This window comes from Podarcis liolepis, assembly GCF_965112155.1.
Source record: "Podarcis liolepis genome assembly, chromosome: 7".
Taxonomy (NCBI): Eukaryota; Metazoa; Chordata; class Lepidosauria; order Squamata; family Lacertidae; genus Podarcis; species Podarcis liolepis.
This window is the reverse complement of record NC_139561.1, coordinates 74058462-74078441: the sequence shown is the minus strand read 5'-3', so window position 1 is coordinate 74078441 and position 19980 is coordinate 74058462. Positions and strand designations below refer to the sequence as shown.

The 19980-nt window shown below is 46.8% G+C and overlaps 1 protein-coding gene across 1 annotated transcript in view; it reads right to left on the bottom strand.

The window, feature by feature from the left end:
• Positions 1–19980, bottom strand: part of LOC310711147 (IgGFc-binding protein-like) — a gene marked incomplete at its 5' end in the record, with an annotated part of 39694 nt that overhangs the window by 4317 nt on the left and 15397 nt on the right. The window contains 11 exons of the mRNA XM_083512615.1: positions 692–1262; positions 2787–3379; positions 4489–5053; positions 6475–7070; positions 9846–10419; positions 11344–11672; positions 13039–13180; positions 14908–15107; positions 15200–15779; positions 17644–18242; positions 19232–19793. Coding sequence (XP_083368741.1) covers positions 692–1262; positions 2787–3379; positions 4489–5053; positions 6475–7070; positions 9846–10419; positions 11344–11672; positions 13039–13180; positions 14908–15107; positions 15200–15779; positions 17644–18242; positions 19232–19793 — 5311 coding nt within the window. The remainder of the gene's footprint in view (positions 1–691; positions 1263–2786; positions 3380–4488; positions 5054–6474; positions 7071–9845; positions 10420–11343; positions 11673–13038; positions 13181–14907; positions 15108–15199; positions 15780–17643; positions 18243–19231; positions 19794–19980) is intronic.

Sequence of the window (19980 nt, the reverse complement as noted above, 5' to 3'; positions counted from 1 at the left end):
GCCGGTGGTGCAGCGGCAGCAAGAGGCCCCATTAGGGAAAGCACACCTCTAGTTAAGAACAGTTTCAGGTTAAGAACAGACCCCTGGAATGAAATTTGTAACTCAAGGCACTACTATAGTACTGTGCATTTAAAGATGCTTTTTCCGCCAACATATGCATTTATTTATTTTTAATGCATGCCCAACAACAGTATGTGTATTTTTGTCTACATTACTTGGCTGGAGAACCGCATAGCAAAATTCAGAGGAGAGCAAAGTTTGTTTCAGTTTGTGCACTGTTAATGGAAAGTGTGAAGTAGGTAGCTTTGCCTTTAAATGCAAACTGAATTGAATGTCCCCTCCATCCCTAGGCACTAGAGAGAGACAGGGCAGGAAACAAGGCTAAGGGCAGTGTGTGGGGTTGGAGGGTTAAATAAAGTGATTGGCCCAAAGCTGGTACATGAGCTTTGTTTGTTTTGCTGAATTAGGATATGAGTCTGTGCCTCTCCAGCCCTAGTTCTATACTCTAACCACTGCACCGCACTGACTGTCAGGAAGGAGGGAGGGAGGTGGAAAACCCAGAGAGCGTGAACAGAGAGTGGACCTACATTTGGGTCCAGAACTGCAGAAAAAGCTGAGGAACCATAAAACGCTGCAGGCCTATAGTATATGCTGACCACCAATGGAGAAGCAGATCCACATATACACTTACGGCAGAAGGAGGCTGTCCTCCACGCCTTGATGTTTGCTCCAGCTGCTTGGCACACAGCAACGTAGGCCTGGAGGCTCTGGCAGAGGATGTCCTTTGCCCCATGGGCAGCACACATGGCATGGAGGCAACGGTTATAGTACTCGGTCGGCTTTACCAGGGAATGACAATCGCTGAAGGGGCCTGACACGGCTTGGATCAGCCCACAAGAGCTCTCGACCTGGTACGGCTTTGTCTCTGCAGCATCACACAAGGGACATTTCTTCCTGCAGCCATCTGAACAGCCGACATTATTGAGCTCTACTTTCCAGGATGCCCCAAACTCTGTCACGTTCCCAGTGCTCTTCTCATCGGGCAGTTGGAATTCATCGCTCCTGTCACTGTTGAAGTTGCCACAAAGGCCACACATCTGACCTTGGTACATGCTGGGAACAGATACCAGAATGTAACGGGAGGAATCAAAGAGGACCTTTAGGCCAAAATCTGTCTGCAGGACAATATTCTTCCCCTCCTGATTTACCCAAACGTCTCTCCTGTCTATCACCAGCGGCAGAGCATGCATCTCTCCATCCACCTATGCAGATCAGACAGAAGAAGAAAGAAAAGAACATGGGCCATTGTATTAGAATGAAGACAGACAATGGCGCAAGTCCATGTGTTTCTAGGATACAGCAGGGAGGGAAGCACGAGTGAGTCAGTCAAAGTGTGGGAACTTCCTGCCCCAGGCCTCCATCTTTGTACAAATTTGAACATCTAATAAGGAGATGCATGAGCAGTAGTTACCACTTTGTACATTGCAGCATGTTGTTTTGCAAATGTGTAATTGTTTTTAAATTGCTGGTTCTGTTTGTACCTTGATAAATCTGATGTCAACATTTGATTTCATTTGATTTTGTCTCAATGAACGCTTTGCATTGTTTGATGTAGACTGCTCTGATAACTGAGCAGTACACAAACCATGTTACATAAATCAACAGCTTAGCCAAGTCTACCCAGGCATGCATTTTTAAAAATGTACATCTGTTTTCAAATTGCTGATTTTATCTATATGTTGACACATTTTATGCCCATTTGTCTCTAATGTTTGATTTGAATCGGTATTTTATATTGCATTACGTAAACCGCTGAGAAGTTTTAGTTGATTAAGCGGTATATTGTTAAATAAATAAATAAAATACACCAAGAAGACAGAAATGGGAAGCCTGATTCACTCACACTTCTTCTTATCCTGCTGTAACCTGCAATGCTGGTTGGAGAAATAGTTAAGAATCATAAGCTGAACTTTTAAGTTGGTGGCAGGACCAGCTCCAGCAGATGTTGGGGTCATGAGATCTACTGGTGCATGCATTGGGACACCTTTTTTAAGCATTCCTGTGCACCAGTCAGTGCTGAGCAGTTGGGTATGTGAACTGCCATCTTAGCGTCACTTCGAAGCATTGTGGGAAATCTAAAGGGCAGCTAAAACCAGACACCAGATGGTGCTTGGGATGATACTGTCTGCTGCTTCTCCTTCCTATAGGGGAGGCGACCAACCAGAAGGAACTTTGTTCAAGGCCCCCCTCAAACCTGGAGACAGCCCAGCCTGGTGGATATTCCATACAAGTTCTCCATAGTAGCTCAGTGGCAGAGCATCTACTTTGCATGCAAAAGGTCCCAGGTTCAATCTCGAGGTAGACTGAGACCTGTTGGCCATCAGTGTAGACCAGGCATAGGCAAACCTGGACCTCCAGATGGTTTGAGACTACAGTTCCCATCATGCCTGACCACTAGGGGTCCTGTTAGCTAGGGATGATGGGAGTTGTAGTCCCAAACCATCTGGAGGGCCAAGTTTGCGTATGCCTGGTGTAGACAATAATGAACTAAATAGACCAATGGTCTGACTCAGTGTAAGACAGCTCCCTATGTCCACTATTTCTTGGAATTGGCTACAGACCTTTCAGACCTGGGGGAAATTAATGATGGAAGATCAGCAGTGCACAGTGGAAAGGTAACAGCGCCGCAAGGAAGTGGGAGACTTTCATATAGTGTCTCTATGTGATGTTCGTATGTGGACAGGAAGGAGACAACTTCTAGCAGATGAACAGAACAGGACACCTACCAGAACCTTCCAGGTCATTCCTTTCACAAGACTGATGGTGTAACCATGCACAGTGACAACAACCATCTTTGGCACAACTTCACTGTCGCCTGACCCCTCGTTCTCCACCACCACCGAAAAGTGTGCAAGCTCGGGATTCTTGCTGCAGACTTTGGCCAAGGTGTAAGTGCAGGAGCCGAAGAAGTTGAAGGTCTGTCCATCAAAGGTAAGATACTGGGTTCCTCCAGCCACGCTGCATTTGCCGCAGCTGATGGATTGGCAGCCTTGGATGCCGTTCTCCACCCTGCACTCCTCTTGGGCCCCACAGGAGACCTTCTGACACTCCACAGCTCCGTTGTCTCCGCAGCGGCATCTTTCGTGGCAGGAGGCACTGGGGACAAAACTGTCTCCCTTCTTGTAGTACCTGCCTTGGTACACACAGCCACAGTCCCCGACAGGGACACACTGGTCTCCGCTCAGGACAAACCCAGCATCGCAGTAGCAGCCCTCTTTGCAGGACATTTGACACCCATCTGGAGCAGAGAGGCCGTGGCAGGTGACAGGGCAGCCATTGCCACAGAGATCATAGCGGGAGTTACGGGGGCAGGAAGGACCTGAAAGGAAACATCAGAGACCATGACCAGGTGAGGAGGAAAAGATGGGGTGGGGTGGGGGTATCAATGCTAGGTGTTATCTTAGCCAGGTGGAATCAGCCAGGACTTTCTGTTCTGTCATGCACACACACAAAATCATTTGAATTAGTTTAATTTTAATAATCCCCTTCCCAACTCTGCCAACCTGATTTTAGGCTAAAATGTATGTGCAGTGTATTATTCCTGCATTGCAGGGGCTTGGAATAGATGAACCTTGGGGTTCAGTGTGGTGTAGTGGTTAAGAGCGGTGGACTCGTAATCTGGGGAACCGGGTTCGCGTCTCCGCTCCTCCACATGCAGCTGCTGGGTGACCTTGGGCCAGTCACACTTCTTTGAAGTCTCTCAGCCCCACTCACCTCACAGAGTGTTTGTTGTGGGGGAGGAAGGGAAAGGAGAATGTTAGCTGCTTTGAGACTCCTTAAAGGGAGTGAAAGGCGGGATATCAAATCCAAACTCTTCTTCTTCTTCTTGCTCCTTCACACACTACAATTCTATGATTCTATGTTTGCTCCATCTATTACTGGCTCCTAGTGTTGCTGGGAACCATGGTTTGGCTGGTTGTTTCACCCACAAATTTAAGTAATTTAGTAAATGTATAAACAACATTTTTAGAAAATGTTCTTCAGAATAAAGTAAATAACCCATCTAAAGGCTATTTGAGAATATTAGGTGGTATCGAACTAAGTCATACTCAGAATAAACTCAATAATATCAATGGGTTGTACCCAATGCCAGTTCTATTTTGAATAAACCCAAACCTGACTAAGTCAGATCCATTATTTACAATGGATTTACTCTTAGTAAGTTAGATATAACCCACTCAACTAGTTATATAAGCCCATCAATTCCAACGGGTCTACTCTGAATAGGACAAGCCCATTGATTTCAATGGGTCTATTCCAAGCACGATTCCCCATTAAATACAACCACACTCCATGATAGTCTAAAAAGTTAGCTTGAGAACAATCAAAGCACCGCAGCAGAAACTCTGCATGCTAGCAGCAATTTAAAAAATCACTGTAGCCCAATTTAGATAAGTGCTACCCTGTTGAAGCAGATCCAATACTTACTGCAGAAGGAGGCTGATCGCCATTGCCCAATCTGGATGCCTTGAGCTTGGCAGGCTGTCACGTAAGCACTGATGGCACTGCAGAGAGTCTCGTGGTGGCCCTTGTATCGGCAGACATCGGCAACACAATCCTCGAAGTAGGCTGTTGCATCTATAGCTTTATTGCACTGCTTGAATGGCCCATCCTTTCTGATGAGGATCCCACAGTACCGGTCCTCCTTGTAGGTTTGTTTCTGTGCTTCTTCACAGGCAGGGCAGTTACTGGTGCATCCATTCCCACAACCAGGGATCTCGCCTATCTTCCAGCTCTCTGCAAACTGGTTGACATTGGCTGCTGGGCTTCCGCCCTTCATAATCAGATCATCACTGGAGTCCTGGTTGTCATTGCCACAGAGGCCACAAAGCGCATTGCGGTAACTCTTGGGAACAGTGATGTGGACCAGTCTGTTCCAGCCGAAGGTCACGGTAAGATCAAAGTTGGTTGTTATAAGGACATGGGCTCCGCTGATGTAGGCCTTCACCTTATCTTCGTGGTAGAAGGGCAGATCCACAAATACTCCATCCACCTAGAGGAGAGACAGAGAAAATGTTGCCAAGGTGCCAAAACATAGCCTGCCAACCCAAAGAAGGTGATAGAGGAGGGTGGATTAAGAACTTGACTAAAAGGTCTATTGCTGGGAAGGAGGAACCTATGGCACTTCAGATGTTGTTGAGCTTCACTTCTCACTACCACAACCATTGCTTATGTTGACTGGAGAATAGGGGAGACAATGAGTAATTGTGTGGAGTTGTGAGGGTTGTTAAGGTTTAGATACAGGAATATTGTCCACGAGGGATAGCTCAGTCAGTAGATAATGTGACTCTTAATCTCAGGATTGTGGGTTTGAGCCCCACATTGAGTAAAAGATTCCTGCATTGCAAAACGTTTGGACTACATGATACTTGTGGTCTCTTCCAACTTTACAATTCTGTGCTTCTAAATGAACCAAATATTCCCCTATGCTTTGGGGGAAGGGCCTTAGCTGTTTTGTGGAACATCTGTCTTGCATGTAGATGATCCTAGGTTCAATCCCTGACACCTCCATGTGACTTGCAGGGTGAGTGTGAAAACTTTTCTGAAAACCTAGGCCACTGATGCCAGTCAGTATCAACAGTACTGAGCTAAATGGGTCAATTGATCTGATTTAATCTGAGGCAATTTCATTTGTTTATTGCTGCCTTTACTTTGCTACTGTAGCTGCTGCTTTAAGACCTGGATTACATATGTAAGTAAATACTACTTTTGCTTTTTCACAAAAACAATGTCTATGTGCAGCTATTATTTTTAAGGGGGAGAAAAGGGGTAATACCAGGGAAAATCCAGGCTGCCTTAAAGCATCCTGAATCATTGTTTCGAGGAGGTTAAACCAACCTTGTCTTTGCTTCCAAGTTTAAGCTGCAAAGGATAGTGCACTGCTGATCTCCCTCTCGTGAGCAAGGAAAGATAGTAGCTAAACAATATACCGTATTTTTTGCACCATAACACTCACTTTTTTCCTCCTAGAAAGTAAGGGGAAATGTCTGTGCATGTTATGGAGCGAATGCCTGCGGGTGGCGGGGTGGATCTGCTGCAGTCGTGAGCAGAGGATCCATGGTTCCCCTTCCTTCCCTCCTCCATGGTTACAAAGCATGGATCCACATGGATCCTCAGGATTTTTGCATTGTGCTACTCCAAACTCACTGTCAGATCACATGTCTGTGGCCACAGCATGAACCACAAAAATCATATATCCACTATTTTGTTTAGAATATTTTTTTCTTGTTTTCCTCCTCTAAAAACTACGTGCGTGTTATGGTCTGGTGCGTGTTATAGAGCGAAAAATACGGTATCTTCTCCTAGTGCCTAAATCAATTTCTAAAGGAATTGCAGCCCAGTGGCATCTGGAGGGCCACAGGGTCCCCATGCCTGCACTATCCCATACCATTTTTCTCCCTATGTCCCTGATACCTTGATTGTGTGAGGATGCTCCTGGCTGATCATAATGGTTCTGTTGTAAATGTCCAAGGTAACCACAGAAGAGAAAGGCATCGTCTTACTGCCTTGGCTGTTCTGGATAGAGATGCTGAACGGAGTGAGAGTTGGGTCCTTGGAGCAGAGCCCAGCCAGCTGATAGATGCAAGTGCCTGAAAAGTCATATCTCTTCCCATCGAAAGTGGTGTAGTGATGGTCCCCAGTTGCTGTGCAAGTGGCATAGCTGATGGGGTGGCAGCCCCGGATGCCATCCACCGTCATGCACCTTTCGCTAGCTTTGCAGCTGGCTGGACTGCACACCACCATGCCCAGGCTGGGATCACACCTGCAGCGAGAGCCACAGGTTTCATCGGCCCAGAACTCCTCTTCCGGCTTGTAGTAGAGGCCATTGTGAGTGCAGCCACAGCTCTTCACGGGGACGCACTTGTCAGTGCTGAGCACGTAGCCTTGGTCACACTGGCAGGTTTCCACACAGGGCTTATCGCACATCGAAGGAGCAGATCGGTCAGAGCAGCTGGCTGGGCAGGCGTTTCCACAGGCCTCATAGTGGCTATTCTCAGGGCACGACAAAGCTGAAAGAGGGCAAAGCAACAAAGACTTTGCAACAAAAGGAGAGATCAAGTACCAGCACCAGCACCTCATGGCCATCTACCACTGACTAACCTAGGTGTCAGAGACCAGACTGAGGATTACAGCTCTGTTGAGGAATGGTGGGAACCTTCCCCTCTTGCTGCTCCTGACAGAAGCTCCCCAGGAACAGTGGAGCAGTATAGATTTAGAGAATTGGTTTGCAGAGGGACATAGTTCGGAGAACAACAGCTGGGCAGAGCTGAGTGGGGCACAGCTAGGAGAGAGGGATAACTGACTCCCCTTTGCTAGAAAGTGTCCAACCTTTATCTCCAAGGGCAAGGAGAGCTGATAAGGTTGCTATGCAGAAGGCTCAGTGGTTGTGAGAACTGGTTGCCAGAAGGGGGAAGTGATAGAGATAACTTGGGGGGAAGTAGGAGGGAAGCTTAATTGGGAGCACCTTTACTCCAAGAATGCCTGCGTTGTTCTTTTGCTGTGGTCATTAAAACAATCTTAAACTGGTAAAGGCAAAGGTAAAGGGACCCCTGACCATTAGGTCCAGTCGTGGCCGACTCTGGGGTTGTGGCACTCATCTTGCTTTATTGGCAAAGGGAGCCGGTGTACAGCTTCCAGGTCATGTGGCCAGCATGACTAAGCCACTTCTGGCGAACCAGAGCAGTGCACAAAAAAGCCATTTGCCTTCCCACTGGAGTGGTACCTATTTATCTACTTGCACTTTGATGTGCTTTTGAACTGCTAGGTTGGAAGGAGCAGGGACCGAGCAACGGGAGCTCACCCGTTGCGGGGATTTGAACTGCCGACCTTCTGATCGGCAAGCCCTAGGCTCTGTGGTTTAGACCACAGCGCCACCTGCATCACCTCAAACTGGTAAGGGACTCTAATTGCTTTCTTCTGCCGATGCACGGCCAAAGGGTGGCGGGGAGGAAGCCATTTCTCCGAAGCCTGACACTAGGGATAGGAGAGAGAGGACAGACAAAGACCACCTCAGGGTCTGCTTCAGCAAGTCTATCCTCTCCCTACCTGCACAGGATCTGTCATCCACAATCAAGTGGGAAGGATTACATGAGACAAGGAGGCAGGCGAAGACACCCCAGGGCCTGCTCCAGGTAGACTACCCCCTCCGCCCTCTGCACACTTCCACAAAGCCACCTGTCATAAACTGCTTTGTTGGAAGGACTGGAGGAGAGAGGGGTAAGCAAGCAAAGGCCATCTCAGCTCTTGCTCTACCTCTTCCACCCCAGAGGGCAAGCTGTCTTCTGCAGTAGTGGATGGTGTGGTGGATGTGGTTCACACCTGACCCCTGGTCAGTTTCATCACTGCTGTTTCCTGGGAGGTTGAGGCTGGGGAGTGAAATCACCGTGGTGCAATTTTATTTTATTTTTGCACTGCACTGACCTCATCACCTCCATTCTTGCCCTCATCTTCCTGGTAAGCAGCATTGATGCAACCAACCGGAGGTCAAGGGAGTGCCACTGCCCCACCATGGCATTCGCTATAGGTCCTGTGGGAAGAATTTCAGGAGCAAAAAAAAGGGAAGGTACATATGACTTCTGGCTAGACTGTCCTTTCCCCCACCCACTATAGGGCCATCTGCCAGCCACTATCCTTTGGAAAGGATCCTGGTAACTTTTTAATATGTTGATATTGTTTGCGTTTCTGAATATATATATTTTTAAAAATTAATGTTGCCTGCAAGCCGTCTTAGAAGGATTTGTCTCTAGAAAGGCAGTATATGAATGATTGTAATTAATAAACACATATAAGTTACATCATGGGGCAAGCAGTGATGCTCCAGAGACTCAATATCTGCGACTTCTTTGGAAACTGACCTGGTCCACTCCTGCCATAACTACATGCAGAGCAGAACAAAATGACCCTTCAGATTTCAGTCTTCAAATTTTGAGTTAGTTTTCAGCTCAAAAAAAAATTAACAAAATTTGTTTTAAAAGGCAGATGTATTAGAGTACAATATGTTTATAAATGCATATGTTGAGAATATATGCATTTCAATATATTTTGTAATGAAACGTATGTTTAAAAATGCATTTCAATATGAAATTTGTGCAGCCCCTACCTCTCCCTGGAGCAAACCATGAGTCGCATGAGTCAAAGCATGAGCACAGAGTATACCTGAAGGAGCGTCTCCACCCCCATTGTTCTGCCTGGACACTGAGGTCCAGTGCCAAAAGCCTTCTGGCGGTTCCCTCGCTGTGAGAAGCCAAGTTACAGGGAACCAGGCAGAGGGCCTTCTCAGTAGTGGCACCTGCCCTGTGGAACGCCCTCCCACCAGATGTCAAAGAGAAAAACAACTGCCAGACTTTTAGAAGACATCTGAAGGCAGCCCTGTTTAGGGAAGCTTTTAATGTTTAATAGACTATTGTATTTTAATGTTCTGTTGGAAGCCTCCCAGAGTGGCTGGGGAAACCCAGCCAGAGGGGCGGGGTATAAATAATATAATATTATTATTATTATTATTATTATTATTATTATTATTATTATTATTATTATTCAGACTTAGCACTAAACCAAACCATGGCTGAGCCTTGGGCAGCATGGCAGCAGGTGCAGGGCTGTGCAGGGAACATAGCAGCCATGATTCCCCCCAACACACACACACTGCAAGCCTGCACGATTGTTCTTTCATGCTTAGCCATGGTTTAGCTTTGCAAACCGAACCAATGAAACTTTGTCGGGGATCAGCATTTGAGGACTGGGAGCACAATGCAGGGGAGCTGCTTCCCTCCCTGACTCATTCTCACCGCAGCCGCTCCGTGCTCTCCATTCGTGGATGACCACGCCTTCCTTGCGACAGTCAGTAGCATAAGCTTCCAGCGCTTTGCACAGGATGTTTTTGGCCCCGTGGTTGAGGCAGACGTCATAGAGGCAGCTGTCAAAGAAGTTGTCGGGGCTCAGCTTGTCATGGCATTCGCGGAAGGGTCCCTCTCCCAGCTGGGTGAGAAGCCCGCAGAACTCCTCGCTTCCAAAGAGCTGCCGTTGGCTCTCTTCACACGTCGGGCAGTTCCCATCGCAGACATCCCAGCAGAAAGGGTCACGGTCATTCACCTTCCAGCTCTTAGCCCACTCCACCTCAGAAGCAGGCTTGTGGCCTGCGGGCGTCACCATATCGTCGTCTGGGTTTTGGTTGAAATTCCCGCAGAGGCCGCAGATGGTGCCATAGTAGCTGCTGGGCAAAGTCACCTCCAGGATCATGCTCCAGTCGAAAGTCACCACCAGGCCAAAGTTGGTTTGCAGCACAGCGTTTAAGCCACTCTGGAAGAGCCACAGCTTCCCGTCCTCCAAAGTTACAGGCAGGCTTGTGACGATACCGTTCAGCTGTAGGCAGGGGAGAGAAAGTTGTCAGTACACTAGTTTCTGAAATAGTGCCCTCGATTGCCAGCTTAGGACGTTGACACTGCCTCCCACTGCCTGCAAAACTACCCTTTACATGAGCATCCTTGGCACACACATCCCTTAACTGTTCTCCAGTCCCTGTCAAAAACATTCCTCCTGGACCAGATATGTACCCTGTTTGTAGGCAAAAATAAAGTCACTATCTAGGACCTGGGAGACCAGGGAAATAAATGTGATAACTAAATAAAGGTAACAACAACAACAACAACAACAACAACAACAACAACAACAACAACAACAGTTTGTTGGTTTGTTTGTTTTTAAGTTGCCGGTACTCACCATATAGTTGTTACAGTAAGTACATTTTAACATTTGGGAGGGGGGAAAGCTACCAGTACTGCATACCCTTGAGTAGCCCAGAAAACAAAGCACTGAATAATAATCAGATATTTTTTTGCATTTATATTTGTTTATTTAATATGTCAAAATGATTGTTTGCTGTATCTATATTATGATGTTCTATGACTTTAAGAAATGAAGTTTATTCATTCATACATTCATGTAAAATTCAGTGAATATAGCATTTATTTTTCCATGCTAGGGTTGGGCAAACATGTCGGTTTTTTGTTTCTCCCCGTTTCTCATTTTCCCAGCATAATTTCATGTCCCCAAATTTCCACACTAGTGTGTGTGCCTAAGGAAAAGGAAGTGTCGCCGGGAAAGTGTATGTTCTGGGGAGAGTCCCGAGGGCCCAATGGATAGGCCTGCAGGATCACATCTGTCTCATCAGGAACACCCCAGAGGGCTTTTCTCCTCTGTAGCATGTCCTGATGTATGTAGATTCCCTTTGGGATCCTTCTCAACTCCACAGTTCTGTAATTCTAAGACACCACTGCAAAGACTCACCCGGATTCTGCCCGCTTCCTTCCTGCGGATGGAGATGCTGTGCCCGTACACATAGATATTGGCCTGTCTCACATAGGACATGGTCTGGCTCCCCCGGTGATCATTCTTTGCCTCCACCGTGAACGGCACCAAGGTGGTGTCATTGCTGCAATACTTGGCAATTGTGTAGGTGCAGGTGCCCTGGAAGTCAAAGTCCTTCCCGTCGAAAGTGTGGTAGTGCGGGTCTCCCCAGCCCCAGCAGGTCTCATTGTAATTCGGGACACATGTTGCTTTGCCATCCTCCAGCTTGCACGTCTCCTTGGTCCGGCACTTTAAGGCTTTGCAAGGATCTAAAATGAAAGAAAAGAACCATTGTGGACTCGATGCAGGAGCAGAGGTCCCACATGGGAAGCCTTTGGCAAAAGAGGTGTACATCACCCCATGGTCGTTGAACACATGACGCCATATGGTGACAGCCCAGGTCCATTTCAATGACTTGTGAGTCTATGTGTACAGATGGTTGTGTTTTGGGACTGCTCCAGAAGTTAACCAGAATTGCTATGATCGGAGCCAGATGTTCTGAAAGGCAATCCATGTACAACAGTGCCCTATGGGCATAAACATGTGAAAGACAGACACGCGATCCCAGTACACATTAAGGTATGCATTCAATGGCAACTCCCCAATGGATGCTCAGTGTGTGCATCACCACAGCCTTCATCATGCCAAGTACTACATTTATTACTCTGCATGCAGCAGTCCTGTTGGGAGCTGAGACTAGGGAGGGGCAGATCTGTCAATTTCAGTTTTTCTCATTTTCTCATACAGTGGTACCTCAGGTTGCATACACTTCAGGTTATATATGCTTCAGGTTACACACTCTGCTAACCCAGAAATAGTGCTTCAGGTTAAGAACTCTGCTTCAGGATAAGAACAGAAATCGGGCTCCGGCAGCACGGCAGCAGCAGGAGGCCCCATTAGCTAAAGTGGTGCTTCAGGTTAAGAACAGTTTCAGGTTGAGAACGGACCTCCAGAACGAATTAAGTACCCAAGGTACCACTGTATTTCCAATCTTGTTTTCCACATCAGTTTACGATTTTTCTTAAGAAGCCCTCATGAAATCAGCAGGCGTGTATATTTTCCCCAGTATGTACCTATTTATGCAAGTTTGCTTAATATGCACTATTTTGCAAATCATTTCCCCTACTATTTTTGCATGCGGTGTAATATTTCTGCACTACTATACATGCATTCTACATACTTTTTACCTATTTGTATGCATTCCGTACACATTTCTAGATTCAAGCTGTAAATCTAGGATAACTTCTTTCCATTGCACATAATTTATATTATTATTATTCACTCATTCTCTGTGCTTCTTGATATTATGACCATTTTAAATTGTTCTTAATATGCTTATTTTTAATGGTTATATTTAGTGTTGTTCATTTTGGACCACTTTGGGCACAATTGTGGAAAAGCAGCATACTTCTAAGCTGACAATGGCTTCCCTGGAGAACTGCATTGCAAAATTCAGAGAAGACTGGACACGAAAGGATGGCTTTGTTTCAGTTTGCATATTGTTTCAGGATGTATGGATTAAGTAGTTTCATCTTGAAATGCAACTATATTGACTCCCCCCACCCCATCCCTAGTTGAGACCTGGGTCAGCCAGGTCCTCAAATTGTCATTCTGAAAATGCATCCAGCCTCTCACCTTTATTGACGCAGCTCATGACCCCATCCTGGACCTCGCAGACCTCATCGCTGGTGCAGCTATGTGACTCACATGTGACTCCCCGGCCTGGGACACAGCTGCAGATTTGTTGGCATTCATTCAGCAGGACCTTCTCATGGGGCTGCCGGGGCATTTGCCAAGGGGAAAGCAAACCATTAAATGACCAACCACCATAGCCTTTACTGGTAAGCACATATTTCAGTTACGTGAAGGCCAGACTGAGGAACAGGTTCCCAAACCATATGTGCTCTACCTGCGATATTGCTTCCCCCTCTTCCAGATCATTCTAGAATGAGAACTCAAGAATCTAGACTCCCATATATTTATATCACTGGTACAATCTGCTAGTGTGGTGTAGTGGTTAGGGTGTTTGACCAGGACCTGGGAGACCAGGGTTCAAACCTCCACTTGGTCATTAAGCTCACTGGGTGACTTTGGGCCATAGAGATTCAATGGTGGTGGAGGAGAAATGAACCACCCATGAGTGGAACCTGCAAGAAAATAGTAGCAGTCCTAAAGCGGTGCTATTTCCCCAATCTCAGTGCCAGTGTGGCCATTTGCAGCTTAGAGTCTGCCTTCTTCTGGAAGATAAGAGAATATCTGGCCAACTACTAAATAGCCTCAGCCCAGTATACCTGAAGGAGCATCTCCACCCTCATCATTCAGCCCAGACACCGAGGTCCAGCTCTGCGGGCCTTCCGGCGGTTCCCTCACTATGAGAAGTGATGTTACAGGGACCAGGCAGAGGGCCTCCTTGGTAGTGGCACCTGCCCTGTGGAACACCCTCCCATCAGATGTCAAGGAAATAAACAACTATCTAACTTTTAGAAGACACCTGAAGGCAGCCTTGTATTGGGAAGTTTTTAATGTTTGATGTTTTGTCGTATTTTTAATATTCTGTTGTGAGCTGCCCAGAGTGGCTGCGGAAACCCAGCCAGATGGGTGGGGTATAAATAAACTATTATTATTATTATTATTATTATTATTATTATTATTATTACCACTACTACTACTACTACTACTACTACTACTACTACTACTGAGTTCTGTTTACTGTTTGCCAATGCCTGGTGCTTGTGTGATACAAGACCTTGGATAGCCACTGCATGAAGAATACAAAACTAGGATAGGCTCAGTCATACAACTGGAAGGTACCTCATAGGTCACCTAGTTCAACTCCCTGCCAAGGCAGGAAATTCATTGCTACAGCCTCCCTGATAGGTGGCCATCCAGACTCTGCTTAAAAACCTCTAATGAAGAAGCAACCACTACCTTTGTGCCATCATCATGTTCTTTCAAATGTTTAGGCTACATCATTTTTTCTCTCGGAATTTGAACCTATTGGTTTGTGTTCAGCCCTCCAGAGCAACAGAAAATAAATGTGGCTCATCAGAATGAACCTCTGAGGGCCACATTCCCTTCTGGGCAATGTTCTGAGGGTCACATGCCAGAGGTGGACTGGGCCCGGGCAAAAGTGGGTGGAATTTAAATATAAACTAATTTCACCTTTGTACAGTAGTCTAGTTCCCACACACGCTCACACATTCCTTTCTATCCTCCATCCAGAAAAGAAAGAGGCATTATGAGTTCAAGGACACATTCTAGCCAGGTAAAAACACTCAAGGAAGGCATGAAGCAGGACCAATGAGGGGGTGTGGCCTGGGGAGAGGGGAGTGTCCTGGATATAGTCCAGAGGGGCAGATAGAGAAGCCTGGAGGGCCACATTTAGCCCCTAGTGCTAAGGTTCTCCACTCCTGGTTTAATAGCCCTTTAAATAGCTGAAGAGGGAACTTCCTGCCTTGCACTTGTTCAAAGCAATGCAACACTATCTCCTTTAGGGGAAAGCACCTTATAATATGTTCCATTGTCATTGCACCCACAGGTCTCCACCGTGACACAGCCAAGGCCATCAAAGAAGAACCCGTCATCACACTGGCAGCCCTCTGCGCACGTCCCGGGGCATATTCTGGAGTCGGTGATCCCAGCACAGTGAGTGGAGCAGAGATCAGCACAGAGTGAATACTGGCTGTTTGGAGGGCAGCTGAGAGCTGCAACAGAGAGAGTACATGGTACATGACAATATTTTTTTTTAAAAAAGATATTTATTATAATAATATTACCCATAGTTCTCAGTACTCACGACAGAAGGATGGACTCCTCCAGGTCTGGACGGGGATCCCGGCTTCTTGGCAGGCAGACGTGTAGCTCTGGATATTCTGACACAAGGCCTCGCTGTCCCCATTGCCCAGGCACACATCGTAGATGCAGTCGCTGAAGTACACACTGGGGTCCACCTTTGCATGGCAAGCACTGAAGGGGCCATCCGGAGCAGTGAGGATCCCGCAGTAATGGCGCTGCTTGAAAACCTCCTCCTTCTTTTTCTCGCAGACTGGGCAGCTGCTCCCAGAGCATCCATCTGAGCAAGGTCCAACTGCCCCAGGGACTGGAACCTTCCAGGCAGCACCAAATTTAGCTACGTCAGAGGTTGTCTTGCCACCAGGGAGCAGGAAGTCATCTTCCTTCTTCCCGTTGTAGTTCCCACACAGGCCTTGCATTTGGTTCCGGTAGCTTCCTGGGACAGTGATTGTCACACGGTAAACCAGGTCATAGCTCACTTTGAGACCAAAGTCGGTTTCTAGCAGGACTTTAGTACCATGCTGATAAGCTCTGAGACGTCCACCAGAAAATTCAACGGGTAGGGAATGAAACACTCCGTTCACCTGGAAGAAGGGGACATGCTGACTCTAAGGGCAGATGTTCAAAGGACACAAAAATGGTCTCAGGGATCTTTGACCCTCCAGCAATAGGCCCTTCTCTCACAAGTATTGTTGAACTCCACCCAAGTTTACATGCACAGGGGCACCTTGTGAATGGTTCAGCATGTAACAAGCTCATGAGCAAAGTTATATTTAAGATCTGTTAGAAAGCAGATTCTTGTGTATAGATATATGTAAACATATCCACTCACAAGGATCCATTCACATGCAAATCTAGTGTATATATACAATAATTGTATTATTGGAACTTGGCAGAAAGTTATACTTCCTGGACGCTAAGGAAGACATATTGTATTATAGCAGCCCCATCTTGGAGTTGCTGAATTGGTGGCTCTTGTGCTTAAGATACTCATCTGTGGTTATTTTTGAGTAGTGCAACCCCTTCAGCACAAAAACTACAGGACCACAGCTTAGTGGTAGTGTCCATGATTTGCATGCAAAATGTCCCAGGTTCATTCCCCAGCAGCTCCAGGTAGAGACTACCTGTCTGAAATGCTGGATAGCTGCTCCATGCCATTGCAGAGCAAATAATACTGAAATCGACCAAAGGTTTTACTCAGTATAAGGCAGCTTCCTTTGGCCTAACCAAGGTCAAATGCATCTGTGGTCTTCTTGGGATATGCTAACGTAGAACTAGAGCCATGATTAAAGCACTGGTCTTTCTCTCCCAAGTCTGGATTTATTCAGTGAAGTAGATCTCATGTTCAAACGTAGCAGCTGAATTTTTCATTGAAATGATAGGGCTGTAACTTTTCATTGGCTTAAGCAATAGCTTTATTAATGTTTAATTGACTTAAGATGTGCAGGAGATAATATATACAGCTAGCTATGTTTGCATGAGCTCCTGGCCATTGCACTTTGTGTACAAAAGTGCAAATATATGTTAGCACCACCGAGGAGATAAAATTGCCAAGTGAAACCAAAAATGACACAATTAAAAATTCAGAGAGGATAGTTGTGACCCTAATTTTAAACATACACATGTGTGTGAGTGTTAAGATATAATTCCTTATAATTAGCTGTATAAAATGAACTGTAGATGGCAAACTCCATCCGATGTGCACTGTCTGGACAAATACCTGGATCAGAACACAGTTATCTGTCAGCTCTCACACATCTCTGAATTTGGTGATGCAATTCTTGGCTCAGAAATACCCCAAATGCATATACAACATCAGGTGTAGGCAGTGCTATTTTTCTAGAAAAAGAGGTGCCGGAACTCACCATGAATATCTCCCTTGTTCTCTTATAATAGCAATGGCGCCCACCTGAGAGGTGCCAGAACTGAGTTCCAGCAAGTTCCGGCAGGAAAAAAAGCCCTGGGTGAATGTAACGAGCAGGTGGATGTGATTGGCCAAAATAGCCTGGTCTGCCTAATTAGGCATCCCCACCCTTGGAGTTTGGCAAATCTAAACAAATGTAGTATAAACACCAACAACTGGGACACACTGGCCTGCGAGCGCTCCAATTGGAGAACAGCCTTTACCAAAGGTGCCATGGACTTTGAAGATGCTTGAACTCAGGATGAAAGGGAGAAACATGGTACGAGGAAGGCACAGTTGGCAAACCCTCACCGTGATCAATTCCTGCCCGGAAACCAATGCCCCCACTGTGGAATGATGTGTGGATCCAGTATTGGCTTCCACAGTAACTTACGGACTCATTGTTAAAACCGTGTTTATGGAAGACAACCTTACTCAGTTATGAGTGATTGCCAAAGAAGAAGACCCTTGGAGTTAAAATGGAGACATATGTGCACTGCCCAGAGCTTCTTGGATAAGAGCATGGGCAGCATGCAAACACCTACCTTGATCTGTCCCTTCTTGTTCTGGATCAAAGTAAGTGTGGTGCCATAGACTTCCACAGAGACCATCTTGGTGACCGAGGCTTTTCTGCTCCCCCAGGCCTCATTTTCTTCAGTGATGGTGAAAGCCTTCAAGTTCTTCTTGTCTGTGATGGCAGCCTTAGCAAGGACATAGGTGCAGGTGCCCTGGAAGTTGAAGCGTACTCCATCGAAGGAGATGTAATGGGGATCACCAGAGACTGAGCAAGTGGCTGAGCCAACGGGGTGGCATTTATGGACGCCGTCCACTGCCCTACACTCCTCACCAGGGCCACAAGAGGTTTCCTTGCAGTCAACCACTCCACCAGCCTGGCACACACACTCCACATTGCACTTGCTGGTTGGGTAGAAGGTTTGCCCAGCTGTATAGTACCGCTCCTGGTAGACGCAGCCACACTGAGACATGGGGACGCAGCGGTCGCCGCTGAGCACAAAGCCTTCATCACAGACACAGCCTTCTGCACAGTGTGCTGAGCAAGGCAGAGGGGAGTAGAGGCTGCTGCAGGTCTGTTGGCAGCTCCTGGCACAGAGCTCGTAGTGGCTGTTTCGGGGACAGACCGGCTCTGGAATGGGAGGGTTAGAAAATGCATTTCCCATCAATATCACGAACTCTTCTATTTCCATTACTACACCGGAGACTAACATAAACCCAGGCTGTTGTGACAGCGTTGCTCCCCCTCTTTCCAATGTTCGGGATGTGAGTGCTGTTGCTTATGTAGCCAAAGCTGCATCACCCACCCATACAGGAAAGGGAGATGTCAGCAGGCTCAGGAGAACCTTAAGGAGCAACCCACCTGCCCTAAACAGCCCAATGGAGACAGAGCACACTCAGGGGGCCACAGATTATTGGCTGCCTGTTACAGATGTGGAAAACTGTGAGAGAGTGAAGAGGAAATGGAAGGTTTGGAACCAGGGCTGAGGGCCGCCTCAGCAGGCAGATGCTGGGAGGTGGAGAGGAACGAGACATGGGAGGAAAGAGCAATGTGTAGGGATAGGGAAATCTGCTAGTTCTGGTTTCTCAATGTTAAACCCAGTTCTCCATATTTCCACATCAGTTTGCACCTCCCCCCCCCTTTGAAAACAATGCCCAAATGTTCCCATAAACATTCTTCAGCATTTTAGAGCAATTTCCTCCTTATATATTTTAACACAACATTCCCTTTTATAGCATCTTTTTTTCCTGTGTTATTGTCATTGAAATATTCATTTGTTATCCTTTACCCTTCCTAATATATGCATTTTTGGAGCACATTACTTGGCTGGAGAAATGCACTGTGGAATTAGGAAAAGTGTAGATTTTGAGGGGTGGCTGCCTTTTGGTTCACCCATTGCTTTAGGAAAGCGTGAATTGTGTAATTTCGCCGTCCAATGAGAACTGGATCAAATCTTTATCACTCCTATCCTTTGTGCCATATAACGTGCCTGGCACCTTCTAAACTAATGCCATTCTACACAATCCAGCAATATTGAGGGGCCCAAGCTTAAAAAAAAAAAAAACTGCCCTAGGGAGCTCCACCCTCTTCACAACTGGAGCAAACTGGATCATACTTACTCCAGAATATGTTGATCCTCCAGATATATATGGTCACCTGTATGGCTTGGCAGGCTGCAGTGTAAGCAGCAATGACATGGCCCAGCACAGCCTTCTGACCATTAAAGGTGCAGTAGTCAAAAACACAGTCCAGGAAAAACACCTCAGGGTCAATTCTGCCATGACACTCCCTAAACGGGCCACTCTTGTCCACCAGGAGTCCACATTCTGCACTGACGCTTCGCTGGCGCTGGGCAATGTTTTCCAAGTCCGGACACACCCTGGGGCTCACTTCTCTGCATCCAAGGGACTCGGCCACCTTCCAGCGCCGTCCCAAGGCTGTCGAAACTGAGGCTGCGTCACTGGATGCCAAGTCGTCTTGTTTGTTGCTGTTGAAGTTGCCACAGAGACCACCGAGGGCTCCTTCGTAGGACTTTGGCACAGTGACCGTGAGGCGGCTTTGCCAGACAATGGTGATGGTGAGGGCGATATCTGTTTGGATCACAACATCCCAGCCCTTCTGATAGATGAGTACTTGGTCCAGGCCCACCCTGTAGGGCAAGTTGGTCAGCAAACCATTCACCTGGGAGGAGAGATAAAGTGGGAAGGATGAGTGGGGAAGATCATGCTCAAAATCTGGTGCTATGGCTTTGAGCTATGCCAAACGATGGCTTAGCAAAGACATTTGTGGTGCGTACAATTTACGTGTGATCGCCGACATGTGGGTTCTTTTGGACCCAGAAGAAGGCAGAACGAGGGTGGAACGGAGG